The 22008-nt window shown below is 39.4% G+C and overlaps 1 protein-coding gene across 1 annotated transcript in view; it reads right to left on the bottom strand.

Moving 5' to 3' along the window:
• UGDH (UDP-glucose 6-dehydrogenase) overlaps positions 1-10229 on the bottom strand; it is a 34851-nt gene extending 24622 nt beyond the window's left edge. The window contains exons 1-2 of the mRNA XM_079152861.1: positions 10079-10229; positions 1904-2072 (exon numbers count right to left, since the gene is read on the bottom strand). Coding sequence (XP_079008987.1) covers positions 1904-2065 — 162 coding nt within the window. The 5' untranslated portion in view covers positions 2066-2072; positions 10079-10229. The remainder of the gene's footprint in view (positions 1-1903; positions 2073-10078) is intronic.
• Between the last annotated feature and the right edge of the window lie 11779 nt (positions 10230-22008).

Here is a 22008-nt window from a genome sequence, read left to right as displayed (position 1 = left end):
AAAATTCCAATTATTCTATATCCTTGTCAACATTTGGTATTATCAGTAATGTTATTTATTTATTTATTTATTTGTACTGGAGATTGAACCCAGGGGTACTTTACCACTAGGCTATATCCCTAGTCCTTTTACTTTTTATTGTGACAGGGTCTCACTAAGTTGCTGAGGCTGTTCTCAAACTTGTGATCCTCCTGCCTCAGCCTCCCAAGTTGCTGGGATTACAGGTATGTACTAGTACCAGTTTAGTAATGTTAATTTTAACTATTCTGATTAGTGTACTTTAATTTTGAAGACTATACTACCTGCATAATTAATTATTGAATATTTGAACATAGTATGATTTACAAGATTTCAGGTGACTTTTGGCCCTTTTATGGATATCAGAATTACAAAATTCTTTACCAAGTTGTCTTTCTTAAAAAAAAAAAAATTTAAAAACTTAAAAAAAAAAAAGCCCAAAACCAAATACAGTAGTAAGGTGCTTTTAACAGGGAGAAATCTATAACATGAAGTTAAAGAACTATTATGGCAGGTCATCTGGTAGGAGAAAGGACAAAGCACAAACGGGTAGAGGTCAGAGGGTAAAATCACACACACACACACAAAGGGCTTCTAACTTCTAAATCTAATTCAAATATGAGTGAACTTGGGATGTTGAGTGGCTACTGCTCTATGTGTACTTTTTCATGGACTCATGAACAAAACTGGTTGAGACTTCTCTTCTAAAAAAGAACTTATGATCTTCTTGCCTCTTAGTTTTGAAACAAGGTCTTGCTAAGTTGTTGAGGCTGACCTCAAATTTGTGATCCTCCTTCCTCATCCTCCCTGCTCACTGGGATGATGGACGATGGCTAAAGAGAGTCTCAAAAAACTAAAAACTATGACTAGTAGAGTCTAAAAAGTAACCAACTTTTTGTGGGGGGTAAAAAAAAAGGACTATATTTGTGTTAAATACAAAATGCTACCATCAAACTTCCAAATACTCTCCTGTTGGGATTCAAAAGTATATCATGAACTCACTTTTTCAGTAAAATAATAAAGGGAACTGGATAGCTCATTTAAATAGAAGCATATTTTCCAAACTATAAATTCTCTAAATTCACAGAAATTTTGAAATTCGAGGTAAACAAATTCATGGTAATGAACTCTATGAAAGACTATTTTATCCATCTAATTTTTATCTGATATTAAGTAAAATAATGTAAAAATATATTGGACGTATATTAAGATTATAAACAACTAAAGTTTTATTTATTTTGGTAGGATTTTAATTTCATTACAGTATGGTAACCATATTAACAGACAAAGGTAGAACATAGAGAAAACAATTACTTATAATCTCACTGCTATTAATACCAACATTACTAATATTCTGATATACTTCTTCCTTTTTGATAATTTTTTCTGAGTATACTTAACATACTTGTCATTTTAATGTGCATGACTTCTATTATTATTATTATTACTAATTTATTTTTGCAGTGCTAATGCTGGAATCCAGGACCTTGGCACATGCTAAGTACATGCTCTACCATTGAGCTGCATCCCCAAACCAACTTCCATGACAGTATGTATTCAGATTTTTTTCATTCAATTTCTTATCTCATTGTAGCCATAGATTTTTATGTTAATAGTACATATAAAACACTGAACAAAGAGTAAGAAAATGAAGAGAGCCAGGTGAGCTGTGCTGCAGCCTATAATCCCAGCAGCTCAAGAGGCTGAGGCAGCCTCAGCCAGCCTAGCAACTTAGTGAGGCCTTAGGCAACTTAGCAAGACACTGTCTCAAAATAAAAAATTAAAAAGGGCTGGAGATGTAAATGAGTGGTTAAGTGCCCCTGGATTCAATTCCCAGCACCAAAAAATAAAAAAAAGAAAACAATCAGATGTTTAATACATTTACCTCATAAATAGGAAGAATAGGAGAATTCCATGCATTGATTCTTGATTCATTGACATCAACAACTGTTACCCTGATTTCGGGGCACATGTGAGCAATGACACTACATGTGGGTCCTCCAACATAGCCAGCACCGATGCAGCAGATCTTCTTAATTTCAAACATGACTGTACTAGAAAGGAAATAGTAAGAATGTTCGTGTTGAAACAAAATTTCAAGAAATCACATTGCACATTCATTGCACTTTATAAAATTTATCAAAATGATAGATATTTGGAAAAATTTCCTAAATCCACTCATAAGAATTATGAAAACAGTGATTTCAAAAAATAACATTCCAGCTGGATGACCTAGCCTGTTCTCAGCCGTACTTGCATGAAACAGATGGAAAAAATTATAGTAACATATTACGAGAGAAGAGCCACGATTATGACCTAATATTTAGAAAATCTGAAGCAGCCAGGCATGGTGGTACACATTCATAATCCCAGTAAGTACAGAGGATGAGGCAGAAGGATCATAAATTTGAGGTCAGCCTCAACAACTTAGCAAAACCCTGTTTCAAAAAAAAAAAAAAAAAAAAAAAAGTCATTAAGTAAAATAAGGCCTCATTTAGGTCTCAAATAAACCAAGATAACTTTGCTGAGGGAAAGCTCCAGGGGTAAATTTACACACTAGTACAATTCTTCCTTAAACTCTGGTGTACAAAGGTGAATCATACAGCAGGTTTGACTAACATGAGATGTTAAGATTAGCTCCACAGCCCAGAAGTGGGCTGTGATTTAAATGCCTTGAAAAAAAATCATGTGTTGGAAACCAAATCTCCAGTACAACTGTGTTAGGAGGTGGGGCCCACTGGGAGGTGTTAGTTCGTGGGGCTCCAACCTTATGTATGGATCAGTGCCTACTATAAAAGGGCTAAGTCTTTGAGTTTGATCTCTCTTGCTCTGTTTGCCTTTCTGCCAGGGAATGACACTGCAAAAAGGCCCTTACCTTTAGCCTTCAGCCCCTCCATCATGGACTTGCCAACCTCCAGCACCTTGACCCAGGAAATTGCCGTCCACTATAAATTACCCACCTCAGATAGTGTTATAGCACAGAAAGAGAGAGAGAGAGAGGGAGAGAGATTGCAAACTGGGTGTGGTGGCACATTTCTATAATCCCAGCAGCGCAGGAGGATCTTGAGTTCAAAGCCAGCCTCAGCAACTTAGAGAGGCCCTAACCAATTCAGTGAGACCCTGTCTCCAAATAAAATAAAGAAAGGGCTGGGGTGTGGCTCAGTGAAAAAAGAGAGAGAGAGAGAGAGAGAGAGAGAGAGAGAGAGACAGATAGACTATGATACTCCCACACACTTAGTTTGGCATCTTAGATTATTTTTAGGTATACTGGGCAAAGACCCTTAAACTCTTTCCACTCCACAGACGCAATGAGAAGGTTAAAGAAAAGTAATTTCTGTGTTACCAAAGCTGTAACACTGAGTTTGATAGGTTTTCAAAAGTCATTAGATGAACTGATTCACAGTGAATCAAAATTACAAAGAACTGGCCAGGCATCATGGCCCATGCTTAATCCTAGTATCACAGGAAGCTGAGGCAGGAGGATGGCAAATTCAAGTCTACCCTGGCAACACAGTGAGATTCTGCCTCAAAATAAAAAATAAAAAGGGCTGGGGATGTAGCTCAATGGTAGAGCCACCCTGGGTTCCATCCCCAGTATTGCAAAAATAAAAACAGGCAGAATTTAGAGTCATATAATTTTATTAAAGGAAGAAACACTGTTAGTGATATACATAAAAAATTAAAATTTTGTCTTGAATAAGTAGTATGTTCATGTGGTTCAAAAATTAAATGTTATAACAAGATGTACACCGGGAAGCCTCAAATTATTTTACTCTCCTCTACTTTGCTTCCTCAGCAGCTCCTTTGTTTCATGTATATCCTTTCAGTGTTGTTACCTGAAACCACAACTAATACACACACACTTCCATGTTCTAATAAGCTCTTCTTTTTAAATTGGAGAAACAGAATACCACATGCTCCGTCAACACCTGGCTTTTTTCACTTAATGTATTCTGATGGCATCTCCCTTTCTTCCTGCCCCAGTTTACAAGTGTACTCACAGGAGATATTTAAACCATGTTCTAAATCTGAGATTCTCTCCTTAATCTGAATGAATGAGTTAATAGTTCTCTATTATCACTTGCAAAACCTACTATTCCTATTAAACATTTAGGCTTCTAAGATTCACCTTGGCAAAAATACCAAGCCTACCAAAATTTACTTGTAGCATCCATCCCTCTTTGCTGGCTTTGCCCATCTTCTACTTTTCAGTTCTACCCTTACCGTTTTTTCAGGCCTCATGGACAAAGAAATCTGCATGGGCAAAAAGACTATACTGGAAGGACTAGGTGACTAAAGCTCAGAGGAATGTTCTGAAAATCTCCCACTGGTTGGTGGCACTGATGAACCATGAGCAGGCTTACCAAAGCTGTTTCCAGCAATCACTGCTGCTGTCCCCACCTGTACAGTAGGAAGGCTTGGCACCTAGCTTCAGAAAAATTGCTCAGTCTTGCTCTAGTCTATTCTCTTCTTCCTCACAAAAAGTTAATATTCTCAGTTTAAAGGCATAGCAGAGAATTTGGCTAAGGAGAGATCTAGGTCCTGACATTCAAGTATTTAACAATTGATTTGGAGAATAACTCAATCAGAAACATTCATTAAATACCCCACCATGTAACAGACACCACTGTTCTATGAACTGTGAATACAATAATGAACAGGACAGACCAGCTCCTGCTCTTGGCTCAGTTGTATTCTGGTACGGAAACACACAAAATAATGGCAGTTGTGAAAGTTCCACATAAAGAAAATACACAGGTTAAAAAGGGGGACACTGGGAAAAAGGGCCCCTTTAGATAAGGTAGTTAGAGAGGGACTCTCTGAAAGGCTGGCTTTTAAAACTGGTTAAAAGACTAAAAGGAGTTGGTCACAACTAAGTAAATGGTTAAATTATACAAAGAATATAATTAATTAAATGGCAAAATGAGTATTAAAGTCCAAAGGAAAATAAAATTTCAAAAAAGAAAAGGAAAGAAAGTTTCAAGGTAGATGCAGAGTCTGAGCTTGGTCTAAAGCTTGGTAGGATCTAGAAGGAAAAAGAAAGCAATGAAGAACATTCCAGATGAGAGGAAGGGTATAAAGACACAGAAATAAATCCAGAGAAATGAGAAGTTCTGCTCAGTTGGACAAAAAATGGGGAAGGTATTAAAGAATAGTAATTGGAAATACTTGTCTCCCAGAGTGGAAATGAATTTTAAGTGGGTCTTCAATGTCCCTTTCAGAAAAGTCAGACCATAACAATCCATAAGCCTATAATTTAAAAACAATGTAACATAGCAGAATGTAACCATAATAATCAAAGAGGTTAATGTAGCAAAAATCTACTCTACTGAAAGAGGATGGGGGAATGTTAAATAAAGCAATTATAAACCTGAAGTCTGGAAAAGGGGAGTGAAGAACAAGAACAACACACTATTTGATGCAATATTTATTTTAATGCAGTCAAAAGAACAGTCACATGGAATCTGGAGGTTAGATTTTTTTTTTTTTTTTTTTTTTTTGGTTTTAGAGAAGTGGAGACAGAAACAGGCTTTTCCACGCTTCTCAAAGATTCTTTGCACTGATTCCTTTTTTTTTTTTTTTTTTTTTTTTTTGGTATTGGGGATTGAACCCAGCGGCACTTTACCACCACTGAGTCAACATTTTTATTTTGAGACAGGGTCTCACTAAGTTCTTATGGTCTTGCTAAGTTGTTGAAGCTGGTTTTGAACTTGGATGCTCCTGCCTCAGTCTCCCAAACTGCTGGGATCATAGGTGCATACCACTGCACCTGGCTGTTCTGATTCCATTCTGCTTTATGAATTCAGAATCCCAGACACCAGGCTACTAGAAAGGAATAACCTATATCTGAGACACAAGTACAGTTGACCCTCTGTACCCAATGGTTCAGCATTCACAGATTCAATCAAGTGCAGATTGAAAATATTTGAAAAAATATTTATTATTCCTAAACAATAAAGTATAACAACTACTTACATTGTATTAAGTATTACAAGTAATCTAGAGATGATTACTAGGAGGATTACACAGGTTATACACAAATATCACACCATTTTATCTAAGTGATTTGAATGTCCTCGGGTTTTGGTATTTTGAGGGTGCCCTGGAACCAATCCACCACTGATTCCCAAGGATAAATGTATACTAGGCACTGCAAGAAATCTCCAAGATGGGTGCAGTGGCACACACCTGTAATCCTAGTCACGTGGGAGGCTGAGCTGGGAGGATTGCAAATCCAAGGCCAGCCTGGACAATTTAGCAAGACCCTGTCTCAAAATTAAAATAAAAAGGGCTAGAGGGGGCGGACCCCAGGGTGCATACCTGTAATCCCAACAGCTTGGGAGGTTAAGGTAGGAAGATTCCAAGTTCAAAGCCAGCCTTAGCAAACTTAGTGAGGCCCTGAGCAACTTAGTGAGACTCTGTCTCAAAAAATAAAAGGGCTAGGGGCTGGGGTTGCAGCTCAGTGGTGGAGCACTGGTCTCGCACATATGTGGAGACACTGGGTTTGATCCTCAGCACCACATAAAAATAAATAAAATCAGGGTATTGTGTCCTTCTACAACCAGAAATTTTTTTTTTAATTAAAAAATTAAAAGGGAGCTATGGATGGGGCTCAGTGGTTGAGCACCTCTGGATTCAATCCCTGGTACCAAAAAAGGCAGGGGTGGGTGGGTGGGGGGGCTAAAGTTACAACTCAATGAGAGAGCACTTGCCTAGCATGTGTGAGGCCCTGGATTTCTGCCTAGCACTGCAAAAAAAAGCGGGGGCGGGGGGTAGGGAGGCTGTGGGAAGCCATCCTTATTTAGCAGAATCAGACTAGCTTGAGCCATGGTTCACAGAGGCCTGGCTTCTAGGAACTGCCGGGAAGCATGTGGCACTGCAAGGGAGTGTGGTTCCCTGTCTCCTTCTGGAATTTTCCCCCTAAGAGAATGGCTTCCCTAACTCCACCCTATCCAGTCCATCACAGAAGAAGCTCCTTCCAGTCCTTGCCCCCTTTACCTGTATGTTATAAATAAAGGAAAGTTGGGTGAGTTGTTGTTATAAGAGGCCAGAGTTGGTATGGCCAAACCCATCATGCCCCCTCTCATATAAAAAGAGTATTGGCTCTTGCGTGTTTATTGACTAAACAAGTTTTTTGGGTAACAGATATTAAAAAAAAAAAAAAAAACCAACAACATCCTCCTCCAGCAGTTAACCCTTTTCTCCTCCATTAGGGATGTGGCAGAGAGGACCCCCACAGGGGGTGGCTGGGATTGGAGACTACATCTCTGTCATCTCCAGTGACAGAGCACTTGCCTGGCATATAGGAGGTCCTGAGTTCAATCCACAATACTGGGGAGGAAAACCCTACCCCACTATAATAGTAATAGTTTCATTCTAGTATATAACTAGTATTGTCTTCCATAGCTAAGACTATCATAAATCAATATCTAAAGCCTAATTAACTCTGGACCAATGGGGGTGGCGAGTGTTTGCCTTCCAGAACTGAAGGACTAAAGATCAGATCCTGAACTGCAATGATTGCAAAGAACTAACATACTATAAGACTACTGAATAGCTAGTTAGCCTCCCTTGCTAATTAAAGCTAGTATATCTAGAATAGCTAAAGAAAAGAATTTCAAAGTCTGGACCAGAGACTCTTTTAAGGTTATCACTCAATGCCATAGCCAAGAGGTTATTATCTTAGGGTTTTTTTTTTTTTTTTTTTTTTTTTTTTTTTTTTTTTTAAAGTTGTATTGAGGATTGAACCTCAGGGGTGCTCTACCACTGAGCCGACATCTCAGCCCTTTTTTATTTTGAGGCAGGATTTCACTAAATTGCTCAAGCTGCCCTTGAAGTTGCAATCCTCCTGCCTCAGTCTACAGAGTCACTGGGATTACAGGTATGCACCATGGCAGCCAGCTATTAGGAATCTTAACACAGTCTATGCCTTCTATCTCAATCATGATAGGTTCTGCTAACATTCACATAATAAACACAGATTAAATATCTATGTGATGCAACTCCTGGGCTTAAGAAATTCAGTTTTACAAGGCACACCTAGGCTAACAGTTCTTATCTGCTGCTGTACATGGCTACAGCCTCACACCTAGAATGGTAGCCCCTCAATAAATTTTAATTGGATAAGTAACTTTCCACAAGGGCTTCTTAGGTTGCAAACTTCTGTTTAAATAACTTGAGTTTGAATGGCTAATCACAGTATTTTATAATAAGGAACCAGAAGCATGCTACCATGTCTTCTTTTCTTTAGTTACCTAAAGAACAGTAATATTTTGTCCCAAAGTTACTTCTTATCTACCTCAATTTTAAGACCATACTGAAGTTTCCCTTACACAGAGTAACTGAAGCAGACTATTGATAGTAGGTGGATCGGTATTACAGACTGAATGTTTTAGGACTTCATTTTGGGTACCCTTCTCTTGTTAATTCAGATGAAATATGGCTTGTATATGACAATGGGAAAATTATTGAAGAGGTCGGATGCACAATCTGTACAAATCCAAATAAATGGTCACTTGAAAATGTCAATAAAATCCTCAACAAACTTTAATATGGAGGTTGATACAGTGTTAGTGATACATTTTGTATAACTTATTTTCTGAGTCCACTTTCTATTTCTACATGTATGATCTTCTGGCCCTCTATTGTGCTATCAGAAAAATGGTATTTGCTTAATGAATGGGTCATTTTGAAATGAGTTCTCACCTCTATATTTTGGGAGTTACAACACCCAAGCCATTGCAAAACTACTCTTCAAGTAAAATTTCATAAATTCAGATACACATTTCAAACTAGAAGATATCACTAACAAATAACAAATGCCCTACAGTGCAATCTAAACAAAATAGAATCCGTCTACCCACAGCCCTCTTCAGCACTCTTCATAGGTACCCAGGAACTGAACATGGGCCTTAAAGCTGGAATCATCAACTTCACACATCATTTGCCATTTCCAGAAACTAAAATAGTAAAAGATATTTGATTCAAGAAAAATATTTAACTAGGGAGAAAATATTAACTTTATCTTTAAAAGGCATTTTGCAAATCTGTAGAAACAAGAAGAGGGAAGATGGAGCATGCTTAGCAGTTACAAATTTTATGCTAGAGAAAGGAGTACAGCAATGAAAGAAAATGGGATCCTTTCAACCGAGTTTTCTAGTGCTTACCTTAAACTAGATGCTGTGCACTAAAAAAGCACATCTCAGAGCAGACAGCTGGCTCTTTCATTTTCAGAACCACTCTGAAGAAACAGACCAGACTACTGTTCTCCAGTTCTTAGGGGATTTTAAGACACTCAAAGACTCACTGTGTCTTTGAGGTCAGTCAATGGACAGCTACTTCTCTGTACATCATGAATAGCTGCTTAGAGTCAACCTCTCTTTTCTATGTATCAGAAATCTCAACCCTCCTTAATTATCTTCTTATTTGTAGGGCGTGCAGTTTTTCAAGATTTCACACAAACATGGTCTCCTGAAGCATGCACGCAGGAAAGGCCCCTTCCCCGACAAGAAGTAGTACAATTTATATGGTTTAGCGGTCAACAATGGATTGCAGAACAGTCCATACAGACATCATCATAGAATGTCTTGGGATTTCGCCCTCAAAGGAGTTTTCTGATTTCGTTTTCTCTTTGGTTTCAAGTTGCGGCCTGAAAAAAGCGGCAGCCCCCCAGGTAAGCATACTCTAAACCCAAACAAAAGACTAGACTCAGACCAAAATGAAGTCCTTAATAAGAGGACCGCTTCCTTCGGTGGACGCTCGGCTTTCTGAAGCGGCGGGGAAATCTCGTCTGTATCAAGTCAGAAAGTGGGTAAAAGCAGAAAGAGAAGGGTTCTGAAGACGCACGAATCTTGAAGAAGCAGCCCAGGCTATCCCATCTCTAGGGTAGCAAATACAAAGCGCGTATCCCGCCCGGAATCCCAAAGAGACTGGCAGCCCGGGATCCAGCGCAGGGAGAGACCTGGAGCAGCGCACACACCCCGACCCGCTCCCTCCACATCCCGCCCGACCCGGGAGCATCCCGACACGGCGGCGAGGTCAGCTGAAGAAAGGCGCTTACCGCTTCCAAGCCCCGAGCTCCGCGGACGCTTCTATTCCGAACGCTCGAACAGCACCTTCCTCCCGACCCCGCTGCAGCAGCTTCTGCACCCGTGCCCTACTCCGCCTGATCTCCTTCCACCGCACGCCCCTCCCTCAGGCTGCCAGCCGCTGCACCCAGAGTCCCGGGCCAGGGCCCGTATTTAAAGGCTTCTGCCCGAGAAGGCGGAGGCTTCATTCCCCCGGAGCCAGGCCCTCCTGGACTCTACCCTCAGCCGCTCGTCTGCTCCACCTCCCGCCGCAAGAGGCCTAGGGCAGGGCCCCGATTTCCTTCAGGGCGCAGGGGCGGGGCCAGGCGGGAGGCCCCGCCCCCGGCCGAGCGGGGCGAATCCGCACGGGCCAGCTCAGCGGCCCCGCCTCCCGCGAGCTGCGCTGGGCGGTGCTCAGTACGCGGCCGGCCTGCTAGGCCCGGAGCTGCGGCGTGTAGGAGATCTAGTCCTCTTTTTGTCTGCAGGAGCGTAGGGGGGCCGCCCCTCTGTCGCTGCTTCGCTGTACTGGCAGCCGGCGCTGAAGCAAGGGGCTGTCGGCTAAGCTTTCGGGTGGCGGGCCGAGGCGACCGGAAGGTCCCGTCCCCTTTCCGGTCTCCCCCACCTCTGGATCGCCGTCCTGGGTGTGCAGCCTCCTGCACTGCGTGGGTTGGTCCTGGAGGGTGGATTACTACCCTCCCACACCCTCCGGGCCCCAGGGTCCGCCGCGCCCTCCCGACCCGCAGCCCAGGGCTTAGTCACGTCCCGCTCGACCTGCGGTGTCTGGGAAGGAGGCGCCTCACGTCAGGAGGATGCTGGGTTCCGTCGCGAATGGACCACTTCAGTGTCCCCGCCCGGTCCTTGGCAGGCGAAGCCGGACACCCACGCCCTCCAGGCGAATTTTCCAGGATTACTCGTCCAGCCAAACTCAGGACCTGGGGTGTCTGTGCATGATACATAGCTGACAGTAAGCAATGTGTAAGTGTATGAGGAAGAGGAAAATTCAAGTATGGAGCCCGTCCGCTCCTACCGCGAAGGGCAGTTCCTGTGTCTTTCGCCACTCCGAGATCATCTTACGCCTCAAATTTTAGAAGGAAAAAAGTCAGGCACAGTCATGGTTTTTTATTTCCCCCATTAAATGAATTACATCAGGTGACCTAATCTGTACTTGAAGTCAAAAGTCGTTTTTAAATACAAACATCGCTTAACCATGGGGATATGTTCTGAGAAATGTGTCATTAGGTTATGTCATTGTGGAGACATCATAGAGTGTACTTGGAAAAATTAAGCCGGCTGAGTCAGTAGGCAATAAAATCTTACAGGACCCCCATCCTGTATGCGGTCAGCCCTTGACCAAAGTGAGAGTTAATGCAGGGCATGACTGGTACCTCTTGAGGAGATTGATTAAAAACTTATAGAGGTACATCGAACTATCATGTGGATTATGGTTTTCTTAATGGGATCATGGTGGCAACTTTAAGAAAATTGTTGCATGTTAATTATAGTTTGGTGCAAATTGTAGAAAGTCTGATAGTCTATATGGGCTTTGTACATTCAGTGCAGTTCATTCATCCAACAAATATTTATTAAAGGCTGACTGTGTCAGACACTATTCTAGAGGCAGAAAATACAAAATGAACTGATTTAGTTCATTCCTTCCAAAGCTCAAATGCTCCCAAGCCACTGCAATGCATGCGACATATACTATAGTAGAGGTATCTTTTTGAACTTAATTGATTTAATTTCCTATTGTTATAATAAAACACTTTTCTTCCCTTTATTTTGAAATAAAAAAATTTTTGCATAGTGTTCACCTTACATTACTTTTAAAAATATATATGTGTGTACACACACACACATATATTTAGTTGTTGATGAGTCTTCATTTTATTCATTTATATGTGGGGTGCTGAGAATGGAACCCAGTGTCTCACACATACTAGGCAAGCGCTCTACCGCTGAGCTATGACCCCAGCCCTCTGTTGGTTTTTTGATAATTTTCAGAACAGTCAATAGAACCTCAAATTAAATTAGAGTATCAATACTAGCTAGAATGGACCATTGGATCTAGGACAGTAGTTTTAACTTTCAACTAGGGGCCCCCCCAAACAGTTCCCTGGGCCCTTTTAGAAGATCCATGAAGTCAAAGCATCGTCATGATGATAATATGCTATTTGCTTTTTTCACTCTAATTCTCTCACAAGTGTACAGTGGAATTTTTCAGAGGTTTTATTGTGTTGTAACAGATTAATATAGCAGCAGAAATAAGAATCCAGTTGTCTTTTCTGTCAGATATTAGAGACTTAGAAAAAATACCATGTCAGTCTTCTTACTAAATTTTTATTTGAAGAATGTAATAATTCTGCATAAAAACATGCTACATATGTTAACATGTAGATTTGTTGTTGATTTAAAAGAGTTTTAAATCATAATTTGTCACTTCATTTTTGATATGGGAAATAGATGTAACCCATCCAAAAAACCCTTTTTGTATTCTTCAACTTTTAAACTTAGGGTTTCTGAGATCAAAAATTTGAGAACTGCTGATGTAGTTTTCTTTTGTGGTACAGGTGGTTGAAACCTTATGGCCTCACACATGCTAAGCATGTACTCTACTAAACCTCCAGCCCCAAACCAGTTTTCAAATTTTGTTTTATGGAGCCTTAAAATTTTCTGGAGGTTTGTCAGAATCTGTTAGAAAAGAGAATAAGTGGGAGGTTAAATGCAGGACTCTGGGTTGGTTTCATCCCTTTCCTTCCAGTCAGAGCTGTTCTACTTTTTTCTGCTTTATAGTAAAACTTTCATGTAGGATTTCAGTTTATAAGTGGGTTCTTCTTACATAAAATTTTAAAAACCATTGATTCATTCATCAAGTTTTCCCTCCACAATGTGCTAGTTAATTGGACTATAATTGTGAGTAAAGGATAATGTGTTCCCCACCTTTGTAAATTTTACTCTGTATGGGGGAATATCCAACAATCATATAGATAAATGTAAAGTTATAACTTTACTAAGCTGGTGCAGTGACATACATCTGTAATCCCAGCAATCCTGGAGGTTGAGGCAGGAGGATTGCAAGTTCCAGGCCAGCCTCAGCAATTTAGCAAGACCCTCAGCAACTCAGCAAGACCCAGTCTCAAAATAAAAAAGAGGGCTAGGGATGTAGCTCAGTGGTAGAGCATCCCTGTGCTCAATTCCCAGTACCAAAAAAAAAAAAAAAAAAAAAAAATTAAAACTTTATTAAAGAAAGGTTGTTATGAGAGTGTATATAATATTTAGAATAGTAAATCATGGCTACTTACTCAAGTTATCATAATTTCTTAAAGGAAATACAGGTATTAACTAGAAGTGAAGAGGTGCTTCTCTTCTTGCCAAGCACATGTGAGGCACAGAGTTCTATTCTTAGCACTGAATATAAATAAAATAAAGGTCCGTTGACAACTAAAAAAATATTTTAAAAAAGAACGGTAGTTAAAGGAATACAAAGAGTGATTGTGGGATTATCAATTCAGAGGATAATTACAGTCGTCTGGAATTGAAGGTAGCATGTCCAAAACAGTAGCAGTGGAGAGAAATAACAGATTCAAGAGATGATTGGGGATGAAAAGTGATAAAGGTTTTGATAATATCCCTCCTTGCTACTTCACACCACATCAAGGATGACATTCTCCTGACTTCTGACAGTAAAGGTTAGTTTTGCTTTGGACAAATATAGTTAAAGGAATCAATTTCCAGCTTCTCAAATTCCACAGGTACCCTTTTCTAAAATTGATCTGCCTGAGAACAGCCCATTTTACAAAAGAAAGGCTTACCTTTCAAACAAACAACATTACCCAGGTGGAAAATTCTTCCTGGTGCCAAAGTGATGTACTGAATTCTGGTTTGGGGAAAGTCACCTATAACAAGTAATCAAGGATCCTCAAATTTGCCCCATTTGATGCATATTTTTGTTGAGACTGAAGTTCAGAGTAAGCCACAGGACGTTTGAGGGACTGAGGGTAGAGCTCAGGGGGAGACTTTCTGCTTAACATGTATAGACTCTGTGTTTGATACCCAGTTGCAGAACAAAGGAAGAGAGGAAACAGCAAATTTTAGCTTATATTTTAGGGTCTGAATGTCAAACCGAAGATGCCAAGACTAGTGACCTTGATTCTTTTAAAAACAACTTGACAAATAATTGAACTTATAACCAATCTCCCTCTCCCTCCCCTGCTCCTCTCTCTTTTCTCCCTCTCCTTTGTACTGGGGATCAAATACAGGGCTTCATGCATGCTAGACAAGCACTCTAGCACTGAGTTATACTATCCCAGCTTTCAAATCTTATAAAGAATAATTTTTTCCACTTGTCTTCACCTTATATAATGTTTAATATTTTCTATTTTTATTAACGAAATTAGACTTATCCCTAGAAACATAGTAAATGCCAACTTAAAAAGTGCACACCATTGGCTGAAGTCAGAGACATTCTTCAAATTTCCAAGTGTGTAGTCACATTGATTCTGACACTCTGAGCAGTAACTGGGATTATAATTATCTTTCTACTTTGAGCTAACCAATTTGGTTGCACATCTTTCAAAATCTTTTGTAAATTTCTGCATAATAGTATTGCTGACACTAGTGGCCTTACCCAAAGATTATGTTAAGACAAGCAGAGGTGAGTGGTTTGTTCATAGATGGACTCAAATGGGTTTAAGTGAAAAGGCATGAGTCAAAACTTAGGGCTCTTTGGGGCTGGGGTTGTGGCCCAGTGCTTAGCATGTGGGAGGCACTGGGTTCTATCTTCAGCAGTGTATATAAATAAATGAGTAAAATAAAGGTCCATCAACAACAAAAATTTAAGAATTAAAAAAAAAATAAAATAAACTTAGGGCTCTTTCTCCTTTCTGTGTATTTTGGCCAAAGAGAGGAAAAATAAATGGCATCAAAAGTTTTGATTGAGGTGGAATGGAGAAGGGACACATAAGAACCTTTGTTAAAGCAGAGCATCAAGATGGCTTTGCATTACATTTCCAAAATGAAAAAAAGAATGTGCAAGATAATATGTAGTGTGAATGTGTGATTTTTCGCGATTCTTTTAAGAGTATATGAATAAAAATGTTAGAAGTTACAGGTCTAGGATATACCAATAGGAGTGGATAGCTGCAGTTGTATGAAAAACAAGATTATTGGAAGAGAGGTCAGGGGACTGATTATTGGAAGAATTGTCTACTTGGATAACACCAAGATATCACCATAGGGAGAGTGTTGAAAAAACAAGCAGAAAGTTCAGTGCTAAAATTTGAAAGAAATGAGAAGGAGTGATTTAGAGGTCTGTAGATGAATGTTGGAAGATGGATATCATGTGGAAATCTCTGACAGCATGAGCTTCAACGTATTGAGAATTTTAGGAAAGGAGAGAGGGGTAATAGTCTGACAGCCCAAATGAGAAACTGGGAGGATACTCCCTCCACCTTTACATTCTTTGGTTAGAGGATCTGGGAAAGAGAACAGTTCCCATTTAAGAGGGAAAGATTCAATCCCCCGAGGAGATGCCAGGTTTGGGCAAAGGGAATGTTCAAACGAAGGTTGAAGATACCAGGTTTTGCGGATGATGGCCCTTGAGATTAGGATGTTTGGGACTTGAGGAAGGGTGTCAGTAAGTTTAGGGGATGTAGGGCTTTGTAGAAAGGTTGAATGGCAAAGGAGGATCACAAGTTTGAGGCCAGCCTTGCAATTTAACAAGATCCTGTCTCAAAATTAATTTTTTTTTGAAAGGCCTGGGGCTTAGTTCAGTGGTAGAGCACCCCTGGGTTCAATCCCCAGAAACACACATACATGGCAGCCTGGGAATCCAGAGCTGATATAAACAGGGTTCTATAGGACATGATAGTCTTAATCCCGATAGTAGCTTGTTTCTAAGGCACATTATCAAGTGAGGTCATAAATAGAGTGGGAGAATGGGAAGATGAGAATGAGGGAGCTTTGGTAAGAACATAGTGATCTTCAGTAACTAATCCCCCAAGACACAATAATGGTGATACTCAGGCCAACAAAGAGGAGAGAGTCCTGTGGACGGAGCTCAGTGGTATCCCTGACTTCTCAGCAAACACATTTATCCTCCATCTTAATAAAACAATAACAACAAAAAAAGCTTTCTTTCCCACTCTATGTCCATTTCTCACTCAAATGACTACCAGCTGTCTGTTCCCATTCATTGTAAAACTCTTCCAAAGAGTTGCTTGTACTGTCTCTCCTTTCCATACTAACTCTTGCTAACTTTTCCAGCTGGGTTTTCATCTCCATCATTCCACAGACACATTTTATTATGCTCACCAGACAAAATATTCTTCATTCCTATTATTTGACTTCCCAGTGGAATTTGACACAGTTGAACCTTCCCTCTTGGATATTTGCTTTCTTTCCTGGGCTTCCAAGACATCCACCCTAATAGTTCTCTTCTTTCACTGGCCACTTCTTAGTCTACTTAGTTGGCTCCTCTTCCCTACCAGAACTCTACATATTACAGCAACTCAGGTCCCAGTATTGGGATTTGTTTTTCTTCTCTGTCTTAACTCTCTCCTAAATGATTTTATCATCTATCTTCTTTTGGTTTTTAAATTTTCTCTCTTTTTGATGGCTCCTTAGCTCCACATGTTTCTACCCAACTCCCTACTAGACATCTCCGCTTGGATGTCCAGCAGGCAACACAAAATCATCATAGCCAACACTGAATTATTGGAGTTTCTCTCTGTGCAGTCACTTCCAGATGGTCCTACTACTAGTCACTCTCCTTTTTAGTAATAGATTTCCTAAATTTTAGTTGAGCAGGTATTTCCCAGAATGAGAATTACATTGTGCAGCCTCCTTTGGGTTTGTTCTAAAGTTCTAAGTTCTAGCTAAGGCGATATGAATGCAAGGGATATGAACAGCTTCCAGAACAAACAATTAAACACTGAGGCAGGTCCTCCACGTCTCCTTCCCCGTGACACCTCAGGCTGAGGACTGACCATGATAGAAAGGCAACATTGGGTAGATCATATAGCAGTTTGAGAAGCACTTTCTAGGGGTTGGTAGAGAACAAGGTAGAAAGAATCTGGATTCATTTCAGCTCTAGACCACTTATATTCTTGGCCTATCACATGGAAGATGACTTAAGTCTATCTAGTTTAAGTTATGGGGTCTTTTTATTCCAGCAAGTGAATCTGTATCCTAACTCATATTTACTTCCCTTTTTTCCCTCCTACCTCTCATTCCCTTTCCATTAAACTTTTCTATCTCAACTTGTATCAGCCTCCACTCAGTTGCTCAAGCCCCAAATCTAGATGTCATTCTTGTTTTCTCTCTTCCCTCTCATTCATCACTAAGTCATCTTTGTGACCTGTTGGCTCTACCTCCAAAATATATCCCACATCTGGTTTTTTCTTACAATTCATAGTTCCACAACCTTAGTCAAAGCCACTAACATCTTTTATCTGACATTCAAAGGTTTCTAGTTTCCTGCTGCCTGCCTGCCTTGCCCATCTTTGGGGTGGGGTGCTGGGAACTGAACCCAGAGCCTTGCACAGGCTAAGCACATACTCCACCACTGAGATACACCCTCAGTATTTGTCTCTTTTTTCTTTTTAAAAAAATTCTTTTGTAGTTGTAGATGGACAGCATGCCTTTGTTTATTTTGCTAGGCAAGTGCTCTGCCACTGAGCCACAACTTCAGCCCCTTTGCCTCTTTTCTTGATTCATAAAATTCATCTATATAGCAGCCAGAGTGCGATTATAAATTTGTAAATTAGATCATATAATCTCCACCCCCTGCTCCAATGGCTTTCTTTTATACACAGAATAAAGCAAAGAGTCCATATTTGGCTTTTGAAATCCTACAAGATGCAGACCTTTCTTCTTTTTTTTTTAAATGCTTTTTATTTTTTGTGCAGTATTGAGGATTGAACCTAGCTCTGTCACTGAGCTACATCTCCGACCCTTTGTATTTTTTACTTTGAGGCAGGATCTTAATAAGTTTCTTGGGCTTGGCTTGAATTTGTGATCCTCCTGCCTCAGCCTCCCATTCAGTTAGGATTACAGGCATGTGCCACCTTGCCTGGCTAGATGCTATTTCTGAGCTTACCTTGTACCAGTCATTTTATTCATTCCAGTCCCTTGAAAATGCCATCTATTTCAATTTTAGGGTCTTCATACTTTGTTGCTATAGTTCCCTCCTCCCTTGGAAAACTCTTGCCCAGATTTTTGCTTAGCTGCATCATTCAGATCTTTTGTTGTTGTTGTTGTTAATAGCAACTTTATTGTTTCACTGGTGCAAAAAAATCATAATTGTGATGCACTTCCCATTAAATTTACAAATAATGAAGATTATACATAAATTATACAGATGCAAATTTTCTATTTTATACTATTCAAAATCAAATTATTTTGATAAATACATCCAGAGGACAACATAGGTTCTTAATGGATGGCTGAGTACAAATATGCAAAATATAACTTCTGGTTTTGACCATGGTGCTTTTAAAATTCTCAAAACATGCATTAATATATTCTACTTTTAGGGAAAATATTACACATAGCCTTGCATTTAGGGGAAAGCCCAAGCTGAATTCACATATGGTATTCCTTCTAAATTAATCTCAACTTGGACTAGAGAACAAAGAGACAGATACTTTTGGGTTAGTACTCCTCAGAAATGAAGAAAATACACAATCAACAATGAAACAAAACAAAACGATAGAGCTTCATTAGTAGCCAAGGTAAGTGTGTATGTCTTTTTTTTTTTTTTTTTTTTTTTTTTTACAATCACAGGAATTTTAAATAGCAGATCAGTCATGCTACTTGGGGTGATCAGACAGACTTGAACACTTATGAAGTGAATAACTTTATTAAGGTCCTGAAGGTGAGTGTCCGTAGGTGCTGGGTAAAAACATCACAGGTAAGAAATGGAAAACCTACCTCAGCATTTCTGAAAGGCACAATCTATGAAAGGGATACCTAGTTTAATAAAACCCTTACTGGCTGTACATGGAAAGGAGTATGGTGAACTGTTTTCTTTTTAAAGGATGAGACCTTCATAAATTGGCCCCTCAGACTCTAGTGATTCCTGCCTCAAACACAAATGCTCAAGCATATTATGAAAATGTTTGTTAATCTGCTCTGTTTCTTCACAGGACTCAAGATTTGGGAGGTCTTCTCAAATCTTCTGGACAAGCTGGTTCAAAACCTGAATTGTTACCGCATCATTTTCCTTTTCATAAAAACAGATAAATCTGTTCAGAATTTCTATAAAAAGCTACACTTGTAGAGAGGGGTCCATGCACTGACTTGCTAATTTTAGAACTTTCTTTAGGCATTCCATTACCGTTTGCCTCCATGAAGATCCTCCCATTTTTGTCTGTGTTTCTCCCAGACCAGAAGAGATGTGCACAGGTGCTCACAGCTCGGCCCCGATCTGGTTTTTTCAGAAGTTTGGATGCAGCAAGTGCACAATGAGTCCTCAAGGGTCCATGATTCTCTACACTGAAGCACTTCATCAGATTACATATAGGGGGAAAGCAAAATGGATAGCAGCAGATTTCTCAGCCCAGACTCTAAAAACTAGAAGGGCCTGGAACAACGTATTTCAAGCTCTGAAAGAACATGGTTGCCAACCAAGAATCCTATACTCTGCAAAACTAACCTTCAGATTTGAAGATGAAATAAAATCCTTCCATGATAAACAAAAGTTAAAAGAATTTACAAATAGAAAACCTGCACTACACAATGTTCTCAACAAAATATTCCACGAGGAGGAAATGAAAAACAACAATGGAGGTCAGCAAAGGGAGGAACTACCTTAGAGAAAAATCCACTCAAAGGAGAAACCAAGCCAACTTAAAAACCAAAAATTAGCCCAAATGACTGAGAATGCAAATCATATCTCAATAATAACCCTGAACGTTAATGGCCTACACTCATCAATCAAAAGACATAGACTGGCAGAATGGATTAAAAACAAAGACCCAACAATATGCTGCCTGCAAGAGACTTATCTCATAGAAAAAGACATCCACAGACTAAAGGTGAAAGGATGCGGAAAAAAACCTACCACACACATGGACTCAGTAAAAAGCAGGGGTTCCATCCTTATATCAGATAAAGTGGACTTCAAGCCAAAGTTAGTCAGAAGGGATAAAGAAGGACATTTCATACTGCTTAAGGGAACCATAAGTCAGGAAGACATAACGATAGTAAATATTTATGCCCCAAACAATGGTGCATCCCTGTACATCAAACAAATCCTTCTCAATTTCAGGAATCACATAGACCACAACACAATAATTCTGGGTGACTTTAATGCTCTGCTGTCACCACTGGATAGATCTTCCAAACAAAAACCAACCAAAGAAACCATAGAACTCAATAACCTAGACTTAATAGACATATATAAATATTCCATCCATCAACGAGCAGATTCACTTTCTTCTTAGCAGCACATGGAACCTTCTCAAAAATAGACGATATGTTATGCCACAAAGCAGCCCTTAGGAAATGCAAAAAAATAGAGATACTGCCTTGTGTTCTATCAGATCATAATGGACTGAGAATAGAAATCAATGACAAAATAAAAAGCAGAAATTACTCCAACACCTGGAGACTAAATAATATATATTGAATGAAACATGAATAACAAAAAACATCAGGGAGGAGATTAAAAAATTCTTAGAGGTCAATGAGAACGACGATACAACATATCAAAATCTCTGGGACACTATGAAAGCAGTACTGAGAGGAAAATTCATTGCATGGAGCGCATTCCAGAAAAGAATGAAAAGTCAACAACTAAATGACCTAACATTATAGCTCAAAGACTTAGCAAAATAAGAACAGAATAACAGCAAAAGTACTAGAAGATAGGAAACAATTAAAATCAGAGCTGAAATCGATGAAATTGAAACAAAAGAAACAATTCAAAAAATTGACAAAACTAAAAGTTGGTTCTTTGAAAAAGTAAACAAAATAGACAAACCCTTAGCCACACTAACAAAGAGAAGGAGAGAGAAAACTCAAATTACTAAAATACATAATGCAAAAGGAAATATCACGACAGACACCACTGAGATACAGAACATAATGAGAAGCTACTTTGAAAATCTGTATTCCAACAAAATAGAAACTACCAAAGACATTGACAAATTTCTAGAGACATATGCTCCTCCCAAACTGAACTAGGAGGACATACACAATTTAAACAGATCAATATCAAGCAAGGAAATAGAAGAAGCCATTAAAAATCTACCATCCAAGAAAAGCCCAGGACCAGACGGATTCTCAGCCGAGTTCTACAAGACCTTCAAAGAAGAACTCATTCCAATACTTCTCAAAGTATTCCAGGAAATAGAAAAGGAGGGTGCCCTACCAAACTCATTCTGTGAAGCTAATATCACCCTCATACCCAAACCAGGCAAAGACACATCAAGGAAAGAAAATTTTAGACCAATATCCTTGATGAATATAGATACAAAGATCCTTAACAAAATATTGGCAAATCATACCAAAAAACATATTAAGAAAATTGTGCACCACAATCAAGTGGGGTTCATCCCTGGAATGCAAGGATGGTTTAACATCCGTAAATCAATAAACGTAATCCATCATGTCAACAGACTTAAGGATAAGAAACATATGGTTACTTCAATTGACGCAGAAAAAGCGTTTGACAAAATACAACACCACTTCATGCTCAAAACACTAGAAAAAATAGGGATAGTAGGAACATACCTGAACATTGTAAAGGCTATTTATGCTAAGCCCATGGCCAACATCATTCTTAATGGAGAAAAACTGAAACCATTCCCTTTAAAAACAGGAACAAGACAGGGATGTCCTCTTTCACCACTTCTATTCAACATTGTTCTTGAAATACTAGTCAGAGCAATTAGACAGATTAAAGAAATTAAAGGGATACAAA

The sequence above is a fragment of the Sciurus vulgaris genome, assembly GCF_902686455.1.
Source record: "Sciurus vulgaris genome assembly, chromosome: 9".
NCBI classification, from domain to species: domain Eukaryota; kingdom Metazoa; phylum Chordata; class Mammalia; order Rodentia; family Sciuridae; genus Sciurus; species Sciurus vulgaris.
Note: the sequence above shows the minus strand (reverse complement) of the source record. Positions and strands in the feature narration are given on the sequence as shown.